The sequence below is a fragment of the Sinohyriopsis cumingii genome, chromosome 9 (assembly GCF_028554795.1).
Source record: "Sinohyriopsis cumingii isolate HCF-2022 chromosome 9, ASM2855479v2, whole genome shotgun sequence".
NCBI classification, from domain to species: Eukaryota; Metazoa; Mollusca; class Bivalvia; order Unionida; family Unionidae; genus Sinohyriopsis; species Sinohyriopsis cumingii.
Window position 1 is genome coordinate 42,096,516 of NC_142969.1, and position 19,518 is coordinate 42,116,033.

Below are 19,518 nucleotides of genomic sequence, written 5' to 3' on the forward strand. Positions count from 1 at the left end.
TAGTTTGAGACTTTCCGAAGGCTGCTTTCATCACATCATCAAAGGATGAAGCTTCCGTTGGGCCCAATAAGTAGCAGTAACTGTAATTTCATGGACTAAATTATAAGAAGGTTCCTTAAGTGAGGAAATACCTTAAAACCATAACTGGTCAAGAAGTCATCCGTAACACAGATATGACTGAGACGTGGAATCTCAAAATAAAGTTAGCTACTGAAGGGAGTTTATTCATGGCCAGAAACTTGAATAGGTATAGAAGCGAAATGAGTCATCATCACCACTTAACTGTAAACCACGCTCTGCTACCATGGTATGAAGCACAGTCCTCCTAATTATTGATGCAAAAGGACTTGCAAGAATACAGCCCTTTTCTTACCATAGGAGGATCAAAAGTTCCACATAAAGCAAAGAGATGATGAATAATACCTTACCCCAAGGGTGCATTACTACTGACCCATTGTCTGATGAGACAAAATACACAGTGATCCTATAAGGCTAACACTCCCTAAAAGAAAAAAAACAATGCCCAAAATCCTAAGTTTTTAAATAAAGGGATGCTTCTTTGTATGACCAAGATCCAGTACGCCCTCTGGCTCCAGGTAAGCAGCGCAGCCCATCTTATACAATGGCATACAGAAAAGAGGGTGGCTTGGGTTGGTGGATTGGACTCCAGTCAAATACCAGTTCTGATTAAGCCTTGGGTGCTGGTGAAAATCAGATATCTGATCCGTGTAAGGAAAATATACATGATGATCCAATAGCCAAGGCAACTTTTTCAGGTGAAATAGTACATGTCTGATTGCAAACACATATTTAAGAGGAAGAGGAAGTAAACTGGATGTGGACTGTGATACAGGTGTCAGAATAGGACTAGGTTCATTTCTCTGTTCTCGAGCCTTGCTCCAATCTGAGGAGGTGTGGAAGGCCACTGAACAGATGAACTGTGGCAGAATACCAGGTAAAGATGGAATCCCTACTGAGGTATTCAAGATTCTTTACACAGAAGCATTTGCATCTTTCAATTATTTCAAGAGTAACTGCTACCTGAATCACAGTGTGGATTTCATCCAGGCTACAGCAAAATCAACATGATCTTCACTTTGAGACAAATCCAGGAGATAAGCATGGAACAGAACATAGATCTCTGAAAGCCCAGTACAGATGGTCTGGCCACGTCCTTCAGATAGAGATCTGAATACTCTGACAGCTCTTCTATGGTGAGCTCAAGTGCAGGGAAAGCAGAAATGAGGGCGCCTCAGGAAAAAGTACATAGACAACCTAAAGTGTAACCTGAAAGGGTGCAGAATCCAAACCAGTGAGCTGGAAGCCTAAGTCATAGACCAGTCTACTTGGTGCATGCTCATTGCAAAGGCTGTTGAACCAGTGGAAGATGACCTCTGCCAATACCTCACAGCCACGAGAGAAAAATAGCACATCGCAGCATCCTAGACCATCATGTCTACTTACTTCCCATGCCCAACCTTTAACATCCTGTGTGCACCCAGCTTTGGACTCAGGATTCACAACCATAGTCACTGTCATCGCACACAATGGACAACCGAATACGACAAATAAGAGCCTTTGGTAGGAGGGAATCATGTATAAGAACATTTTTTGTTGCTGTTTTCATTTAATGCTATTTTTCAGCACATGATAGGCTGGCTATACATGGTGGCAAATTTATTTGGTGGAGAAAGAACCAGGGGGAACCGCTGGAAGAATCACTGACAGCCACTGGCAAGCTTTCTCAGATACCCACACTGGCTGAGCTGGGACTTGAACCCAGTAAGACAATGGTGAGATACCAGTAATCTGTAAGGCAAACACCTTAGACCGCTCCACCCCCAAGCTCCCAAAAGGTATGCAATGCAACAGTGGAAGACATATATTACTGCCATTAAAAGAATATTTAGATTTTATACACTATGGAAGCATTAAACTTGTTCAAATAGATATTTCATCAGATAATACTTATTTGAAAAAAAATATAGAGTGAATGAGCCTCTTTACAATGTTGATCTGAAACAAGGGGAGGGAATTACCTTAACCGAGTGATTATGAATATCTAAACAGAATGTGATACGTTGGTGAAAAGCTGCCATGGGTTCCTGCGTGGCATAGATATCACTTGTCTCCTTTGACTGAACATATCCCTTCTCATGGTCTATTATTGCCTCTATCACACCATCTCGAATTGCCTGCAAAGAGAGAGAACATACACCTTCTATACATGAATGGAATTCAATCATGATTATATCAATGTTAAATCCTTCTAAATCTAAAAATTAGTAGACCCCAAAGACATTTAGCAGCATCAATCCACAAAATGTAAAAATTATCCTGATTTATATGCACTCCCTCTTCATTAGAAGCTATGATCAAATCTAACAACAAAATTCCTTGAAAAAAAGAAAAATCTTGAGTATTGTAATCAATTTATTAAAATGGTTCTTCAAACATCACAATGTTTGCAGCATTCAGTCAAACAGGCTGGAGATCAATTCAACAGCAGAATGAGTAGTGGAAAAACAATGGCATAATCTCTCATGATTTGTACATTTGTTGGCAATTATCATTTCAATAAAATATTGCAGAGATTTTACTATGCAAATATTGTCTTGAATCTTTCAATCACTATATTACCTTTTCATGAAAATCGGGGAAAACCTAAGTAAAGTATGTTCATTATTTCTTTTTAAGTCCAAGAGGTGTATAAACCTCATTTAAAGAAAGCTGGATTCAGCTTCCACCAACTTCAGGTTCTAATTACCTTGGCTACAATATATTCTGCATCTTCTGGACTATCTAATGCTAGTTTCTGCGCTATATCCATCAATGATATCCTGGAGTAGGACAGGTTGATTCTTCGAACTCCTGCCTTGATCACATTGTGACGAAGTCGGATGATAAGTGTGTATGTACCTTCTGTTTGGAACTTCTCACCATATTTAGTCAAGACTTGATTAAAGTTAGGCAGGTCTCCAGATCTCACAGCTGAAACAATGGAAGAAAACAGGCAGTGTGCAAAAGCAGTCAAATACTCTTGTAAGCTAATCATTAAAATTATACAAAATGATTTTTGTTAACTATGCTGGTGAGTTTTACTATTCAGACAAACAATATGATCATAAATATTGAGTACTGTTAAAGGAAACTGCCTGCCTGACATAATGAAGTCATAGGATTAATAATGAATGTGTACCGTATTTACTCACTTAAAAGGCCAATAGCTATAAATTGGAACATGAACATAATCACACCACTGAAAACACTGTACACTTGGAGAGTTTAAGTGAGACTAATCAACAAGTGTGGAAGACATAACTCAAAAGATATAGCTATTCATGGTCCTTTTACCATTGTAAACATACTGATCTAAAATCTTTGCAGATCAACATCTGAAACATTAACAGAGGAATATATTGTGGAGATTTCTGTTTTAAAAACTTTTTTTATTATTGTTTCATACAATATCCTTAGGGGAATGATATTAACAGATGATAACTGTACAGTCTAGGTATTTACTAAAAACTGAGCTGCCTCACTTGACATGTCAACTTGATCGTAGTACTGAATCTGTAGTTTTAATGCCAATATTCATAAGGATGTTTGTTACTCTTGTTAGTAATACAAGCTGTACTAAAAACAAAAAAGGATATTATGCCACAGACATGGAGAAACTAAAGTCCATCCAAACCACATAAAAAATACTGGAAATGTTCCAGCAATTTAATTCAAGCATTAAATCTTGAGGATTAAAAGTAGGATTGTTGGCTGAAGCATGCTTCATACAGTCATCATTCCTACCATGTCTATTGAGAGAAGACTGCATAGATTTGGTATTCATGTAATGTCTAGAGTATTCAACTTGGCTAATATCAGTTCAACATCTTTCTTGAACTTTCTCAGGTGAACCAGGGCACAAAACTGATGTATCTAATTGGTTGATATTAAATATATTTTTGAATCAAATGCCAGAGTATGCCATCACAAGAATATTACAGTGATAAATTACAAGCATTTCATGATCTAGAAATGCCAGTGATGATCATGTTGTTTGATTCTACACAATTATTTCTGACCTGAATACTGAATTTGAATGAGGTTAGAAATATGAATGGTTCAGGCAAAATCATGATGGCTGGCAACACTGCATGTCATCCTTGCATATTTTCCAATCTTCAATGAAAAATGTAAGTGGTTGTTCAAACTGATTCAGTTGATACCACTGAGCAGAATTCCAAGCAAAATCCACTAACCTATCCAACATTTTAGGAAAATTCACCACTAAATAACATTACTTGCAAGCTGGTCTTTAATAATTAATAAGTGATTCATGAAGCATAATGTATTGTTCTTTTTCCCATTATTATGTATTATGGTTCAACAGCACATCAGCACAATACTGGCTTATTGTTGCCTGTTAAAAAGTTCTAAAAATGTAATTAGAGAAGAAACTGCCTAAAACTTATTTGTGTGTGTGTGTGTGGGAGGGGTAATCTTCAATTTTGATGCGGGACAGTATTTACAAGATCAGTAGACTGTCAATAGATAACAACTTTCAATAAACAGAAGTATTCTAATAAAATCAATTTTTAAAAATAATTTTATCCTGTTGGATGCCTTTCGAAAATACACATCAGGTACAAGTAGCATTTGTAACCAATTTTAAATTAAAAATTCATTTTTTGTTCTCAATAAGAACACTGATTAATTACTAATAGAATACATACTTCTCAGTGGAGATATGTTCTTTAGCAACCATATAAACTTACTGAAATCCAGTTGCTACTGTTTTTTCTTCTGTGTCAATTATATTAGAAACTGATGTTTCAAAACTGCTCTCAACTGCCTTTGCCTGCTGGGCCTCCATATTTTGTAAAGAATTTGATCATTTTTGCCAGACTTGATGTCTATAAATTTGTGTAACCTTAGTGCTTTGCCAACACTTTGACAGTGATGGACCCACAGCATCTCCATTGCTGTCCTCATTATCACTAACATTTCTTGAAAGAGTCTGTGATTTGCCAGATGAAATGATGCTAATCAAAAATAATTCTGCAATTAATTGCAGTTGGTAAAATGTATTTTTTGCAATGATAATGAAGGTGAGCATCACTTCTCAGATTCTATGTAATGTTCATGTTTATAAAATGCTCGATTTGTCATTTAAATTACACTCAACCCAGAAGTCCAAGATTTTCTCTAATGGTACATCATCAAGGTTTTAACTGTGTTCACATAAAAAACCTGTCTCACAGGGTGAAAGTAAATACATATGGCAAGAATGTGTTCCACATAAGTGGACACTAGCAGGGTACGTACTTTGGTACAACATTAAGGAGGTATGCATGAATCAGATCTGTCCTATGTATGATTGGCACAATGACACCTCAATCTTGTCATTTATTCAATGTCATGACACTCTCTAACAATGGATTCAGATGCTTCCAGATTATATCTAAATGGTGGAGGCTCAAAATAAAGATAAAAAGGTGGGGTGATGAGAAAAAAAGGAATGGGAGGAGAAAACATCCAAAGTTCAATGTTTACCTAACACATCAAAATCCATCTATTTCTTCCTGCTCCAGTCTGGTAGAGCTCTACTGAAATCAAAATCTTTTAAAGATGTCGCCTCTAGTTGTATTAACCTGTTCATTGTTTCTGAGCTAAATCTGTGCCTTATCTGTGTATGAATATTCTTCTGTAATGAGATCTCCCTTCCAAAGTCTACCATCTCAAGAGACATGTACATAACTAGCTAGCTTGAACATGTTGGGAAACTGTTCTTTATGGCTGTTATGTACAATTTTCCACAGCTCATATGCATTGTCTTTTGGATACTTTTGCTCCAAAATTAAGATATTTCACAAATATAATCTCACTTTTTTAAATCAGTATTTTGCTGAATAATATGCCACATTTCTTATCATCCTTATAATGCTAAGTCCAACAATGTTATAGTGTCCTTTTTAAAACAGAGATATTGTGATAAAATCAATATCTTTACTTTTGAATTTGAATTCTGATTTTTATTTATTCAATTTATCTTAAACCTCTTATGGCTATATAGCTTTGCAGCCCAAGATCCTACAGGGCTAAACTGTGAGAAAAGAAATGGAAACTGCACTCTGTTTTTAAACTTTCTGTATTTTACACAGGCCTTTAATTTCGAAATATCGCTGAAAAGAGGCAGTGACCCGCATACCATCTGTTTTTTTCTATCCAGCATGTAAATCGGACTTATATTCAAGATCAAACATAATTTTCAGGTTCCCAATCACTCACTAGTATCTTTATTAACACATTCTCCAATAATCTGATATACTTCATAACTTTAAAAATCATTGTTATCGTCACTATCATCAGCTAGTATCGGAGTAATAAAATCATCATGGGAAGATGAACCATGATGGGAATCAGTCATTTTGGTGTCCTAGCTAGCCCATATTTTACACAACCATTGTAAAACTTCCTTCAAATTACTAATGAATGCATGTTCTAGAACCCAATGAAAGCCGAACAGTTGCCCACCTGAAAAGAGATGTCGCAACAAGTCCTACAATGCCTCTACCGGTGATGTGACTTATTTTGCGACATGCACTTCAAGGATTAACAGTTAAATAAAAATTGTATACAGCACAGAGTACATTATTATATGCACAAATTTAAACTAATTTGCAGGAGTTCTCACACATCACTTCTCTTAACAAATTTTGCATAATTCCCATATTCCTGTTTTGGCAGCATCTCTATAGATCTGATATTCCATCACTTATTTAATGAGTTTTCATTTCACATATTGTGCGATTGTTGTGGGTTCAATGCCATTTTTCAGCACATGATAGGCCATACATGGCAGCCAGTATATATGGTGAAGGAAGAACCACCGACCCACTGGAAGCTACTGGCAATCTTTCTCACATACCCATTCCGGCCAAGCTGAGACTCAAACCCATGTGGACAGAGGTGAGATGTCTGTAATCTGTAAAGACGAGTGCCTTGGTCCACATGGTCTCCTGGGGCAGTCCCCATATTTTCCAAAGGATTCAGAACATAAATGCTTAAATAATGTTTGAAATCATTAAATGGACTCAGTCAATAATATTACTCTCCACACTGACACACGTGAAGGAAATTTTGCACATTAAATGCAAATGGGACCAGGTTTAAGTATCAAAATACAATATTTTGTAAATAAACAACTTTTTTTATGTCCAGAATGCCTTTGAATTTGTGACACAAAAAAAACATTTATTACACTGGATCTTATAAGAAACTTTAACAATGGCCTTTATCAATGGTGTGGATGGATGTACTGACAAATGGACATGTAGTCAGGTGCTAATCTTATCAGTATATTGAGCTTCCACCAAGGCAGGGCAAGCAAAATTAGTCTGGAATCATTAAAATTATTATGGATCATAACTTACATAAGTTACAAATATTTTTCTGGGCTTACCTTGTGTAAGCTGAAAATAAGGATCTAGGGTCTTCTTCAGTATTGGCTGTCGGAAAACCTCACGGTCAGGGATATCTCCTAACAACAACTCCACAACAACAGCTAATCTCTGGACCTGTACATGTAAATATTTCAACAAATATATGCATGACTGAGAAAGGTGTCCAATAAAGTGTTATACACTTAATTTATCAAACAAAATTATCAATGCCAAGATGCAGATACTGTTATTGCAACTATCTGATTGGGGCTGTTTCATTTACACATACTTGACACCCAGTGTTGGCAGGGATTTTTAAAAAATTATATTTGGCAGGGTACACTGATTACTGGATCTTGCTCATATAAAGATCAAAAAAAAGTTCTGAGTTGTATCTACTCCATATTGAAAGTGCTATCACTGGGTCCTGAGCATGTTTTACTGGTACAACCCTTATACAATATGAACTCCTTTATATAAAATCTTGAAATCCACCAATGTTCATAGTCATGATAATGCACTAACAGTTGTTCCATTTAAATATTCATAGTATCCAGAGAATGCAGTTTTTCTTAAAAACAGATGACAGTATACTCTGATTTACTAAAACAGTCTACATGAAACTGATACAAAATTCTGGACTGCATCAATGGGTGACCACTCCAAGTTGCAAGTGCCTTTCCTAGATCCTAAATATGTTTTACTGGAACAGCCATTATAGCAATGTGTCACTTATGAAAAACTTTTAAGTAACTTTCTCTGCTATAAGTTTTTGGTTATTTTTTCAAAGGAGGGAGGACAATTTAAAAAAAAAAATGTAGATCAGAAGTTAAAAATAGGGTAACCAGAACCATTCCTACCTTTTTATCTGACATTATGTGAATACTGTACAATTTAATAAATATAAACATCAGAGCTTTTAATCGGCTGTAAAAGCAAATAGAAGGATTTTGGTAAAGGAATGTCTCCACTCTTTCCAATTTACAAGGCTTTTTCAAGAACAGATACCATATTCAAGGGTTTTCAAGACTTGAGAACTATGTACATTTAGTACATATCAATCATATGCAGGAGGAACCTTTGGTTCAAGTCCATTGTTAAAAAATAAAATCCATTAACATACTGCCAAACCTTTGAGTCCATCTCAGTAAGGCAGTTGATTTTTTCTCTAAGACTGACCAGATTTCAGTAAGGTGTAACAAAATACCAATAACTGCTATTGTAAAGCTGGAAAATGTAATTAAAAGTTTGACACATTGACAATAAGCATTATGTTTAACTGAAAAGTTTGTAATGTACACGTAGACTTTATTTACCACTAGTACAATTCCAAACCCTATGCAGCTTAATGACTTGTTGCTTTCTCTCAATTTGACATAATTCTTGGAAATTCTTTTCCATGCCACAATCATATCTCCCGCCACGAGACATATTCAAATTGGCATGTGATGTCCAATAAACGTAATTGTGTCCTTTCCAGCTTTTATTCACAATAATCTGAATACTCCTTTTTTTCTTCTGTGTTGATTATGAACACTTTTCTAGAAGCTTATTTTCCCTTTCGTCTTAAACATGCATCGCTTTCTGGATGCCATTTAAAAAATTCTATAATCTACAGTTTGATCATGCAGATGCTTTGCATGAACAAATAGGTGCAATTTAAAGTGTCTGGGGTGCTGCTGTAAAGTTAGTCTGGTTCCGGTCAGGGAACCACACTAATTGGACTAATTCAAAGATGAAACGCAGATCCAAATAAAACACAGATGAACCAGTTATCATGATTTTTTGGCAACGATCATTTTTTTCGTAGTTCTCGCTAGTATGCTGCAGTCCATATTTTAAGGGTAATTTTTGTTACTGTAGGACTTGGGCAAAATCCTAAGAGTTGGCAGGTCTGCATTAATATTATTATTATCATTGTTCAAAAACTAATACAAGTCTGACCACTACTGTAATCAATACCTTATTTTGCCCGTGAAACAAAGAATCAGGTTCCTATTCAAACTCTAGTGCCTATTTAAACCTGGATAAAAATATTTAACATTGAGGGTCTGAGCCATTAGAAACCCTTTGATGTATCTAGTCCTAATTTAAAATATCAAAGTTCTCATTATCATTGTCAAAGTTGGCATTAATATAGATTATTAGAACTTAGTAAACACCGTATCTACAGCAAAAATTCTACCCATTATTCCCATTGTCTTTTGCTGCTTCTATCTTTAGAAATCATGGGCACCATGAACAGAGCATTATATGCTTAATAGTCCTCTATTTAGGTACCATTAGGGCATGGTTAGTTCTTGAAATAATTGGCCCTGGGATCTCAATGTCCTTTGCTCACAGTATGAAGACATAACTAAATATAATGTGCAGATACCATTATTTTCTTATCAGACTTGCCATGATCATAACATCTGATCTTTAGACCCCAAAATCTATAGGTTTCTTTATTTCATTAAGTGCAAGTGATCCACAAAGTCTTATCCAGGAAATAAGCCTACAACAAAAATTCCTCTGCAAAACCCAATTTATTAATTAGTGACCTTGGCTATAACTTTTTGACTCCAAAATCAATAGGTTTCTTTAATACCCTAATTGCAAGCCATCCAAACTTCAGCTGAGTTATGAGATCTAGAATTAACATTATTAGGCACAATAAAAAAAACAACATTTTCTTCTTTCAGTCACTGACCTTGACCTTTGGACCCAGAAACAAAAGGCTCCTTCCTTACTCTATATGCAAGCCAATGACAAAGCTGGGTACAGATCTGTGATATACTTGATAGTAAATTGAGTTTCTCACAGAATATTAATCGATCAAATGAAAGTTAGGAAATAAACTCTACTACCTCTGGCTTTCAAAAAAAAGTGGTTTTTCCATCTACATATTGTACGGATAAAGGGAAGAAAAAACAGGCTTTGAAAATACCTCTCTTTACCACAAATGCATGGTTGCCATATACTAGATGTTATTCTGTTTAACTCTGAGTGAAACATTAATGAGGATGCTTGTAACTGTTATTGGAGATCTTTATATTCAAAAGAACAGGTGTGTAGTCTAGGAGAAATATAATGCACCATAAAATTCCATTCTGAACCTAATACATTACTCATATCAACGTTAGGAGGATAGGTAACAGGAGAAGAAAATGGCTTGAATCGCCACATGCAGAAATATCTTCACCCCAAACATAAAGGCAGCACATCCAAATGTCATATAACACACAAGGTCAACTCAACAGCCTGGAGACACAAGGAATATTACTAGTGAATACAAGTGAAAATTATAAACCCATTCTCGTGAGGAGCCTGTGCTGTCATTTATATCATCTGGTAGATTAAATTTTCTTCTCTATAACGCTTGAACCTGAAAATAGAAGCTGAAGAAGGTTGATTGCATGCCAGTCAATGGCTTCAAACCTGTCTTGGATCAAAATATTGCATTCAAAAGCAAGGCTCACTATAATCTTATCTGCTGAAACTTCATGCACCATATATCTGACCTTGTGAAACTTCAGAGCCTGTTAGGTGTATCATTCATTTAAGCCAAGACATCAAAGACTTAGGATTTACTTTGTGTTTCCCAGCCTTTACTAAATCGAAGAGGTGTTGCTGGGTCCCATGACTATGTCTGTGTTTCAAGTAGTACTTAGGAGCACAGGCTGGGTTTTCCATCATTGTCTCTCTTGACGTAATAATGGAGTAGAGTGAATGAATGACCACCTTCTGCTGGCTTCAAACAGTAATCTGTTCTTGGCTATGATGCATGGTTTCATCATTTGGAACCATCTGATCTTAACTGGCAACTATCGTGGTCCACAAACAGTGCAGGGCTGACATGTCAACAGCAGCAATGTATTTATCCAGGCTATGAACCTCAACACTTGTGTCCAAGTGTGTGCAGTACTACTGGGAGGATTCTGGCAATTGGCTCTCTGAGAAACAAAGGCCATGGAGTTCACAGGGCCTAGGAATTTGTCTGACAGAAGGTCACTGATCTCCTTAATCTTTGCTGACTAGCAGTTGAAAGAATACTGGGTATGTATCCTCATCAGCATTTACAGGCTTTGAGATTTTAGACATGGCTGCAGATGATGTTGATTGGCACTAAAAGGCAACAAAGTATAATAAATCTCTTCAAATGATAATTTAAAACTGGTCTCTGTCCGCTACATCATGGGAATGGACTGAACAGGCTGATCAAGGTTTTCCCTAGATTTCCCTGGACTCACAGGCTGGAGAAGAGGGGGAGAGTCTCCTATCTGGCATTCCTTCCAAGTACATGTAATTCATGTAATTCATTCACCGCAGCATGAACCAACTATAAGCAGGGTTTCAAATGTCTTTTGTGGAAAAGTGACAAAATATTTTAAATAGGAGGGGGAAAAATGGGAAAATCTGACATAAAAGTAGGAAGATCACCAACTTACTTTTTGTATCTTAACCTGGTAAGAACCACCAACCACCAGAACTACTGGCAAGCTTTACTACATTCCCATGCCAATTGAGTCTTACTCATGTGAACAGTGGCGAGATGTCCTATGTAAAGGCAAGCAACCTAAACCACTCAGACACCTGGCGTACAAATTTTCAGGAATAATTAGGTTCCATACTGCAGCAGCAGCCAAACTTTATCTGAAACTGCAATTTTGACAAGGATATCATGTTGCTTCTTCCATTCACGAGTGTGGCTACAGTGGCTCAAAGATTAGCATGCCAGACTCATGACTGAAAGGGTGCAGGTTCAAACCCTACCACTGGATCAGCCTGGGTTTGGTTCTGTGGTGTGTCCTTGGGCAAAGCACTTTACTCCAACTGCCTCAACACTAACCTACCTGAGTTGCTGTGCTGTGAAACACCAAACAACTACCACATTATAAAGTAAAACAGATGGACATGGCCACGAAAGCAAATTCATAATATTAGAGCACCAGCTGTTCCCTTGAAAGTGCATAAAATACAAACTAAAAAGAAAATACTGAGATACTATGAACCTCTTGTTATTGTTAGTACATATTAAACAGGTAAAAGAATGACTCTGGAATATAAACAAAACAGGGATAAAAAGCCTAATTTCAGAAAAGCAGGTTCAAGTTGGATGCCCAATGAAAAATAGGAAAAAACCAGCACCACCTGAAAGCCCGTATATTGACCTGTTCAACAGTACAGTCTGATAGTATGTGAAATTTCAATACAGTGCAGCAGACTCTGGATACCAGTGGCTATGAACAGCCAGGTGGGTGGCAGGTTGACAAATTGGAAGGCAAAGACATCTGGTAATACACGAATACGAGGTTGGGATTGAACGTGTCCAGATTTAAAGATACTCTGGTCATACTGGGATTAAGCAGGGGTAGGGGTGATAACATTCACTGGTTTACCAAAATGCTGAAAGACAACCTATCATCTCAAAGTCCATATATGAAGAGACATGATGAACTGTGAGATACATACTCCCTTAAGTCATTAACTGCATCTTCTATACTAGTTATCTCATCTGGGACTCTAGTAGTAAACAGGGTGAGTGCATTAAGGATGCATCCATTATGAACATATCTTCCACTCCTGTTGGCCAGATATGAAGGTTGTTGATATCACAATTAAAAGATACTTAGATGGGGGAGAAACCATCATGGCATCCCCCACTATAATGGCTACAGATGGCTCAAGATATGACCTGGATTTCTCTGCCCTTTAAAACTGTTCCACAAAACAACATCCCTTACTGACCATATAGAACAAATACTGCAAGGTGAAGCTGATGAGGATTTGGTGCATGCAAAACAGGCCTAAAAAGTGCCCTTTTGAAACCATAAAGTTTAGCATTTTGAACATTTTGGTCACCACTGCATGTCTTAAATGATGATGAAAATAACTAACAGGAAAGAACAACTTACAACTGCAAAGTAAATCTATAACCATATTAGTTACTAAAACAAACAAGTAATTCAAGCAGAGTTTTCAAAGAAACACATCAAACAGTGAGTATCAACAATACCATGTAAAACTACACAGGAAGAGACAATGGCCAAACGTCTAAGTGCACAATTATCGAAGAAAATTCAAATACTGAGTCAACAATGCCTTTATCTAACTATAATTAACAATACTGTCCCAAATGTACATCTGAAAAATTCATAATGATTCAGTCAATGACCTGTAAGCCTAAAATTGATAGGTTTGTGCCTTACCCAAAGTGCAAAGCCTGACACAAAGTTTGTTCTTGGTCTGTGAAATGTGAAAACTATCTGTCAGTCACAATAACAGAAGTGGCACATTCGAGCAATATTCTCAGCAAGCATCCAATAACTTACATTCTGCTTGAAACCAATGGCACTGTGCTGAGGTGCTTTCCTTAGGGCCTGCAGTAAGTGTTTATGTGCTTCTGAATACTCCAGCTGTGTGGCTTTTATCTTACCTGAAAGAAAGAATTCAATAATTGCTAGATGAAGTATTACACAAATGGAAATCTATAGAACTGTCACTAGTTTACAGAAATATCAAAATAAAGAAGTCCAAAATGAAGTAGAAGTGTCCAGATCTCATGTCTTGAAAATTCAGCATCACTGCTTCTTCTGCTGGCAAAAGACTAGACTGTAAACATATTTTACATGTTTACTTAACAGCTGCTCGTATACACATCTGTTGCAATTAGTGGATTGTTTCAGTCCTACTAATGGCTCCACTGTAGGATGTACGAAACTTGGGTATGCATACATGCAAACCCCTGGCAAGGGAAAAGTGCAATCCACATAAAACATGATAAATATTCAATGAGCACATATATAAAATAATTTATTTACCCTCTGGACTTTTTACATAATTACGGCTTCAGGTTTTCGTATATAACACTTTGAGCTTTAAAAAGCAACAGACTCTCATATTGCATTTCAAAACATTTTGTACCAGCTGAGATTATGAATGCTTTGCACACCAGTAGAGCACTAAGTGCTGGGTTACAGAACCTGGATCTGCATTCAGTTTTATTTTGAACAATACTGAACAATCTCTTACAGTCAGTATTAGAATGGCAAAGAACCAATGTTCCTTTCATAACCTGACAAAGAAGAGTAAAGTTATATCTTCCAGTTATTGGGTCTTTTATCTTGGAAATAAGATGAAAAAAATCAACTCTGTCTGCATGAAGTACATTGACAGATAGAGTGAAAACTTGATACTTCAGAGAGTTCTTCTAATTTATCAGCAGCCTTTCCTGCTATAAATAGAAACCGAGGTCAAAAGTAGAAACCAGCATGTTTCTTGGAAATAGGGTAACTGCTATAAATAGAACAAAATACTGTTAGGAAAGTGCATGCAAGGCTTCAGACAAGTGTACTCGGGGGCCCCGAGTGGCCAAGTGGTCTAAAGCGCTCGTCGTTACGGATCACTGCCGTCTCACCTCTGTCTGTGTGAGTTCAAGTCCAGCCTCGGCTAACGTTGGTACGTGAGAAAGCCTGCCAGTAGCTTCTCGTGGGTCAGTGGTTCTTCCCGGGGTTTTCCAGGGTTCTTCCTCCACCAATTATACTGGCCACCATGTATAGCCTATCTTGTGCTGAAAATGGCGTTAAACCCTACAACAACAACAACAAGAAGAAGAAGTGTACTCTTATGTCATAGTTACATAGAAGCCGTCTTTTCTAGAATACGGTCTGTGGGATTAATGGGATGTTAATAAAATGAGAAAACAAATGAATTTTTTTTAGAGGGGACTATACCAAAACGTGTAATCTGAAGACAGTGACGTGTAAGGCATAATTTAGTGAAAAAAAGTGCAATGATTACGCCAAAAGTGTAATGGTTGGCATGTATGGGTATGTGTCTGCCATCTGAGTCAAAACAACTGAGCATCTTCATCCTTAAGCTTACCGATATAAACCCAGTATCTGGATTTCATAAATCTTTATACACAAATTAAATATCGATGAAAAATTCTGCTTAAGTAAGCAAGACAGGTTTGACATGACATCTGCATATACACTTCACGCCTAAAGTAATATTATCCCAAACTTTGAGATGGACAAAACAGCTCATGTTGAAAGCATGTGACTTTCAAATATTTCAATACAAAAGTTAAAAATTGTTTATAACAATAAAACACTTCTTTCTAAAGAAGATAAGCTGGAAAAGCCAGGTACTCCTAGTGTATCAGCACATGAAGGACAGGCTTGTGGTTAACGTTCTGCTAAAGAATCTGTTGAATGCTGCAATAAATGTGACTAACCAAAAACTTAAACATTGCTGACAATGGTGTACCTAGCTTTCTGCCTAAGTATATGATAGAGGCAATAAAGGAACTCTTAGCATATCAGTGCATAAACTCAGGGCCACAGTATTATTCTAATGCTGTTAGTTAAATGCAGCCATTCATACTTAACATGAGATTTTCAAAATCTTCACTTCAAATTTTAACATTGTTCACCATGATGCAATATGCTTTCTGCTTATGCAAATGAGAGAGGCAAGTCGGGAACTCCTTGCATATGATGAAATAAACTTTACACCTATAGTGATAAAACTCCCACAATAATTCACACATGGATATCTCAAGAACCCACTTATAAAATGAGGTCAGGCATGGATACCATTTTTAAAACTAGAAAATACCCCCAAAATTTGCCCATAACTGCTTCATGAGAAGAAAATTATTAACAAAATTGATAAAATGATACCTTCATATACTGCTCATTTTATCATTAAAAATGGTGGTTAATATCTTGAAATTTGAATCAACATCATGAAATTCTCAATTTTAACAAGAAGTCATATTTTCTTAAATTTTCCTTCCAAACAAGATTCTGAGTACACTGTAAATAACAATATTTGATGAAATTTCAATCAATGAAAAATGTTCACTAATACCTAATGGTCGTAACACTTTAACAAATAAATACCAATTAAATAACTTGAAATTCATATTTTAATTTGATCTTTCAATTAAGCTTCAGTGTAATCATTACAAAGGCCATTTTATATATATATATATATATATATATATATATATATATATATATATATATATATATGTATATATATGAAGGTCTTCATACCAGGTCCCTTTCTTTCCAATATATTCTGTTCCTTGATTTTGAAAAGAAATTAGTTTAAATTTTCCTTAATTCTAGAAATGGTGGTCATATATAAAGACAGATGTGCATCACCTTCATAGATTTAAAAGGCCTTCATGCCAGAATGCTCTCTGAGCAAAATGTGTTTGCAGGTTTTCTTATTTTTGTTGTTGCTCTTGGTGTAATGTTTAACACCATTTTTAGCACATAATAGGCTATATACATGGTGGCCAGTATAAATGGTGAAGAAATAACCCAGGAAACCCCAGAAAGAACCACCAACCCATGGGAAGCTACTGGCAAGCTTTCTCACTCTTATTTTTGTAATAGTGGCCATATTTGAAGACAAATTAACATCATCTGTAATATAAACTGAAATACCAGTATGCTTTGTCAAATACGATTAATATTCTGCTCAGCAGCTTTTGAAAAGACGTTTTTTTTTAAATTCTGTTATAACAATAGCCAGTGTCAGATCAGCATCATTTGCGCAAATATGAAAGACTTTTATGCTGGAATGCTTTCTGACAGCATTGGTCAAATTCTGTTAATTTTTGAGAAGTAATTTAAAGCATTTTCTATTTCTAACAATGTCTGTCATAGTTAATAATGGATTAGCATCATTTATACAAACTAAAAGGTCATTTTGCTAGGATTTTTTCAGTCAAATGTGGACAAATTCATTTCAACAGGTTTTTTTTATAAGCAGAGTTAATTTTTTTTTATTTTTAGTAACGGTGTCCAGACTACAATAGGCATTATCTGAATAAATCTAAAATGTATGTACACCCCATTGTTTTCTCACATTCTGTTCAGTGGTTTTTGAGAAGTTGTTTTAAAAAAAAAAAAATTTTGTGCAACAGTGACCATATTTGATAAAGGATCAGCATCAGTTATAAATATTTGAAATATGAAGATCCTCTCAGCCAAAATTGGCTGAAATTCATTTGGTGTTTTGTTTTCTAGAGGTCAAAACATGATAGCATTTGTTGATAACTGATGATGCAAAACGGACATAGAGTGATACTGTAAGTTCATCTGTCACGATTAGGTATTTAAAAAGAAAAGAAAAACAGAAAAGATAAAACTTACCAAGGTAAAATAAAAATCTTGCCCACTCGTTGTTTGAAGCTAGATCAGGAAACGTGGATTTTGAGACAAGTTTGTCTGCCTGTTCAATCAAATTATAGTGAAGATAATTTCTTAATAACAGGTTTAATAGAGATGCTTGACCATCATGATCTGATCGTAAAACTGCTGTCTGCAGTCGATTGTGTAAGAATCTGCAAAAGAAATGGTAAACAGTGCTGACATCTCCTTTTCACTTTTTCATAGTTCACATACTGCTGATTGTATCAGAAATGTGCATCTCTTAGTATCCAAACATGGTAAAAATTTGAGTTTTAGTATCTTGATAGTTACACACTGATGGATCTTATCCAGACCAACTATTATGTTTCACAGCTATAGCTCTGCATTGATACACTGTCAATATAAAGTATTGAGAAGGGTTGTTCCTTCCTGAGGGGAAATCTATTTTAGATATTCTGACATTTCTGGGAAAGGTCCTAGAAAACTATGTGCCTAGTGAATAGTTACTTTTGGGGCTAGTGACTACTTAAAAATTGGATGGGTGTTTTCTCCATCTGTTTCAATGAATATGCTTTGAATGATAAATATATTCTATTTTATTCTAATAACTTTTAGACTTGAAGGTTTAGTTAACTACAGTGCTGAGATTTCAACGAGTTCCCACCAACAGAGCCTATCATCACATGAATAAAACTTTTTTAGAATGTTAAGGTTAGTAAAATATGTATATGATTGAATAAGTAATAAAGTAGTTGTCTCAATTTTGTGATTGCATTAATTTTTAAGTTATTTTTCCTGTATTTCATTAGTGTTATCGCACTGTAGTAAACATCCACGTCAGCCTTGACTGTTGGACCAGCCCTTGGCTACTGTGGATGTGGGCCATTTAGGGTCCTACTGCTCTTGGACAAGTGAATCAAAAGCAAAATTGTCACCGTGCAACATTATCATGGGTAAATGTAAGTCAGACGTTGCATGTTCATCATCTCATCTAAGAGTAAGTTAATAATATTAACAGCATTTGGATTTAGTGCAAATTCATCAGACAGCACAGTCACTGAACCTGATATTATACCTGGCAGTCCAACATCAGCTACATGTAGTGATGGTAGCAATGCTTCAATTGCAACACCACACCATGAACGGGTCAAAAATTCCTGAAAATCTCTCGACAGCTGGAAACTTGGGCGTCCATGGCTGAGATAAGATACAAATTTAAAGCAGATGTTCCGTGCTATATGTATCAAGGCACAAGTCATCAATTCATTTACAACTGGCTGTGATATTTTGAAGGAGTGTGTCACCAAACATGAATCCAGGTGGGGTAAGTAATTTATGTTAATTTAGATCACTGATCTTTTACTTTTGCTGTCAATCTTGTGTTACAACTGCAGTGACATAAACTAAGCAATAAGAAATAGCAAAACAAACAAGTTTTGCATAACTGAAAATATTATATTTCTCAAAATACAGGAGTGAAAGAATTAACTTACAGCATGGTGAATGAATTCATATTTCCTAAAAGTCCCATCAGTTCCAATAGTTCCAAGAAATCTGAATATGTTCCAACGAAAAATTCCCCTTCTGTGTTGAAGTTTCAAATGTACAGAAAGAAGTAATTAATTTCCAAAGAATTCAAATAGTCGTTGAATAAATTCAGTTAATACCGTACAGTTATTCTAGCATGTCATGCCAAAAATAAATCTTTTCAAAAACTTAAGTCGGGAGATTGTAACTGAAAACACGCAGATTGGGACCTACCATCAGGAAGTTTTTTGCGTCATATTTAAGTATAGTTTTCACCAAATATTATCAGATTTTTCGGGTCCAATACACATGAAATTCTCAAAAAGGACACGCCATTTCTCCCTGTGGAATACGTTATTGCCCCCCCCCCCATTTTTTATTTTATACAATAGCTG

The 19,518-nt window shown here is 35.9% G+C and overlaps 1 protein-coding gene across 1 annotated transcript in view; it reads right to left on the minus strand.

Moving 5' to 3' along the window:
* The window catches only part of LOC149791626 (26S proteasome non-ATPase regulatory subunit 3-like), a 42,676-nt gene that overhangs the window by 6,364 nt on the left and 16,794 nt on the right, over window positions 1–19,518 (minus strand). The window contains exons 5-9 of the mRNA XM_089970182.1: window positions 17,597–17,787; window positions 13,754–13,857; window positions 7,460–7,574; window positions 2,768–2,991; window positions 2,040–2,195 (exon numbers count right to left, since the gene is read on the minus strand). Of these exons, the coding sequence (XP_089826308.1) occupies window positions 2,040–2,195; window positions 2,768–2,991; window positions 7,460–7,574; window positions 13,754–13,857; window positions 17,597–17,787 (790 nt within the window). The remainder of the gene's footprint in view (window positions 1–2,039; window positions 2,196–2,767; window positions 2,992–7,459; window positions 7,575–13,753; window positions 13,858–17,596; window positions 17,788–19,518) is intronic.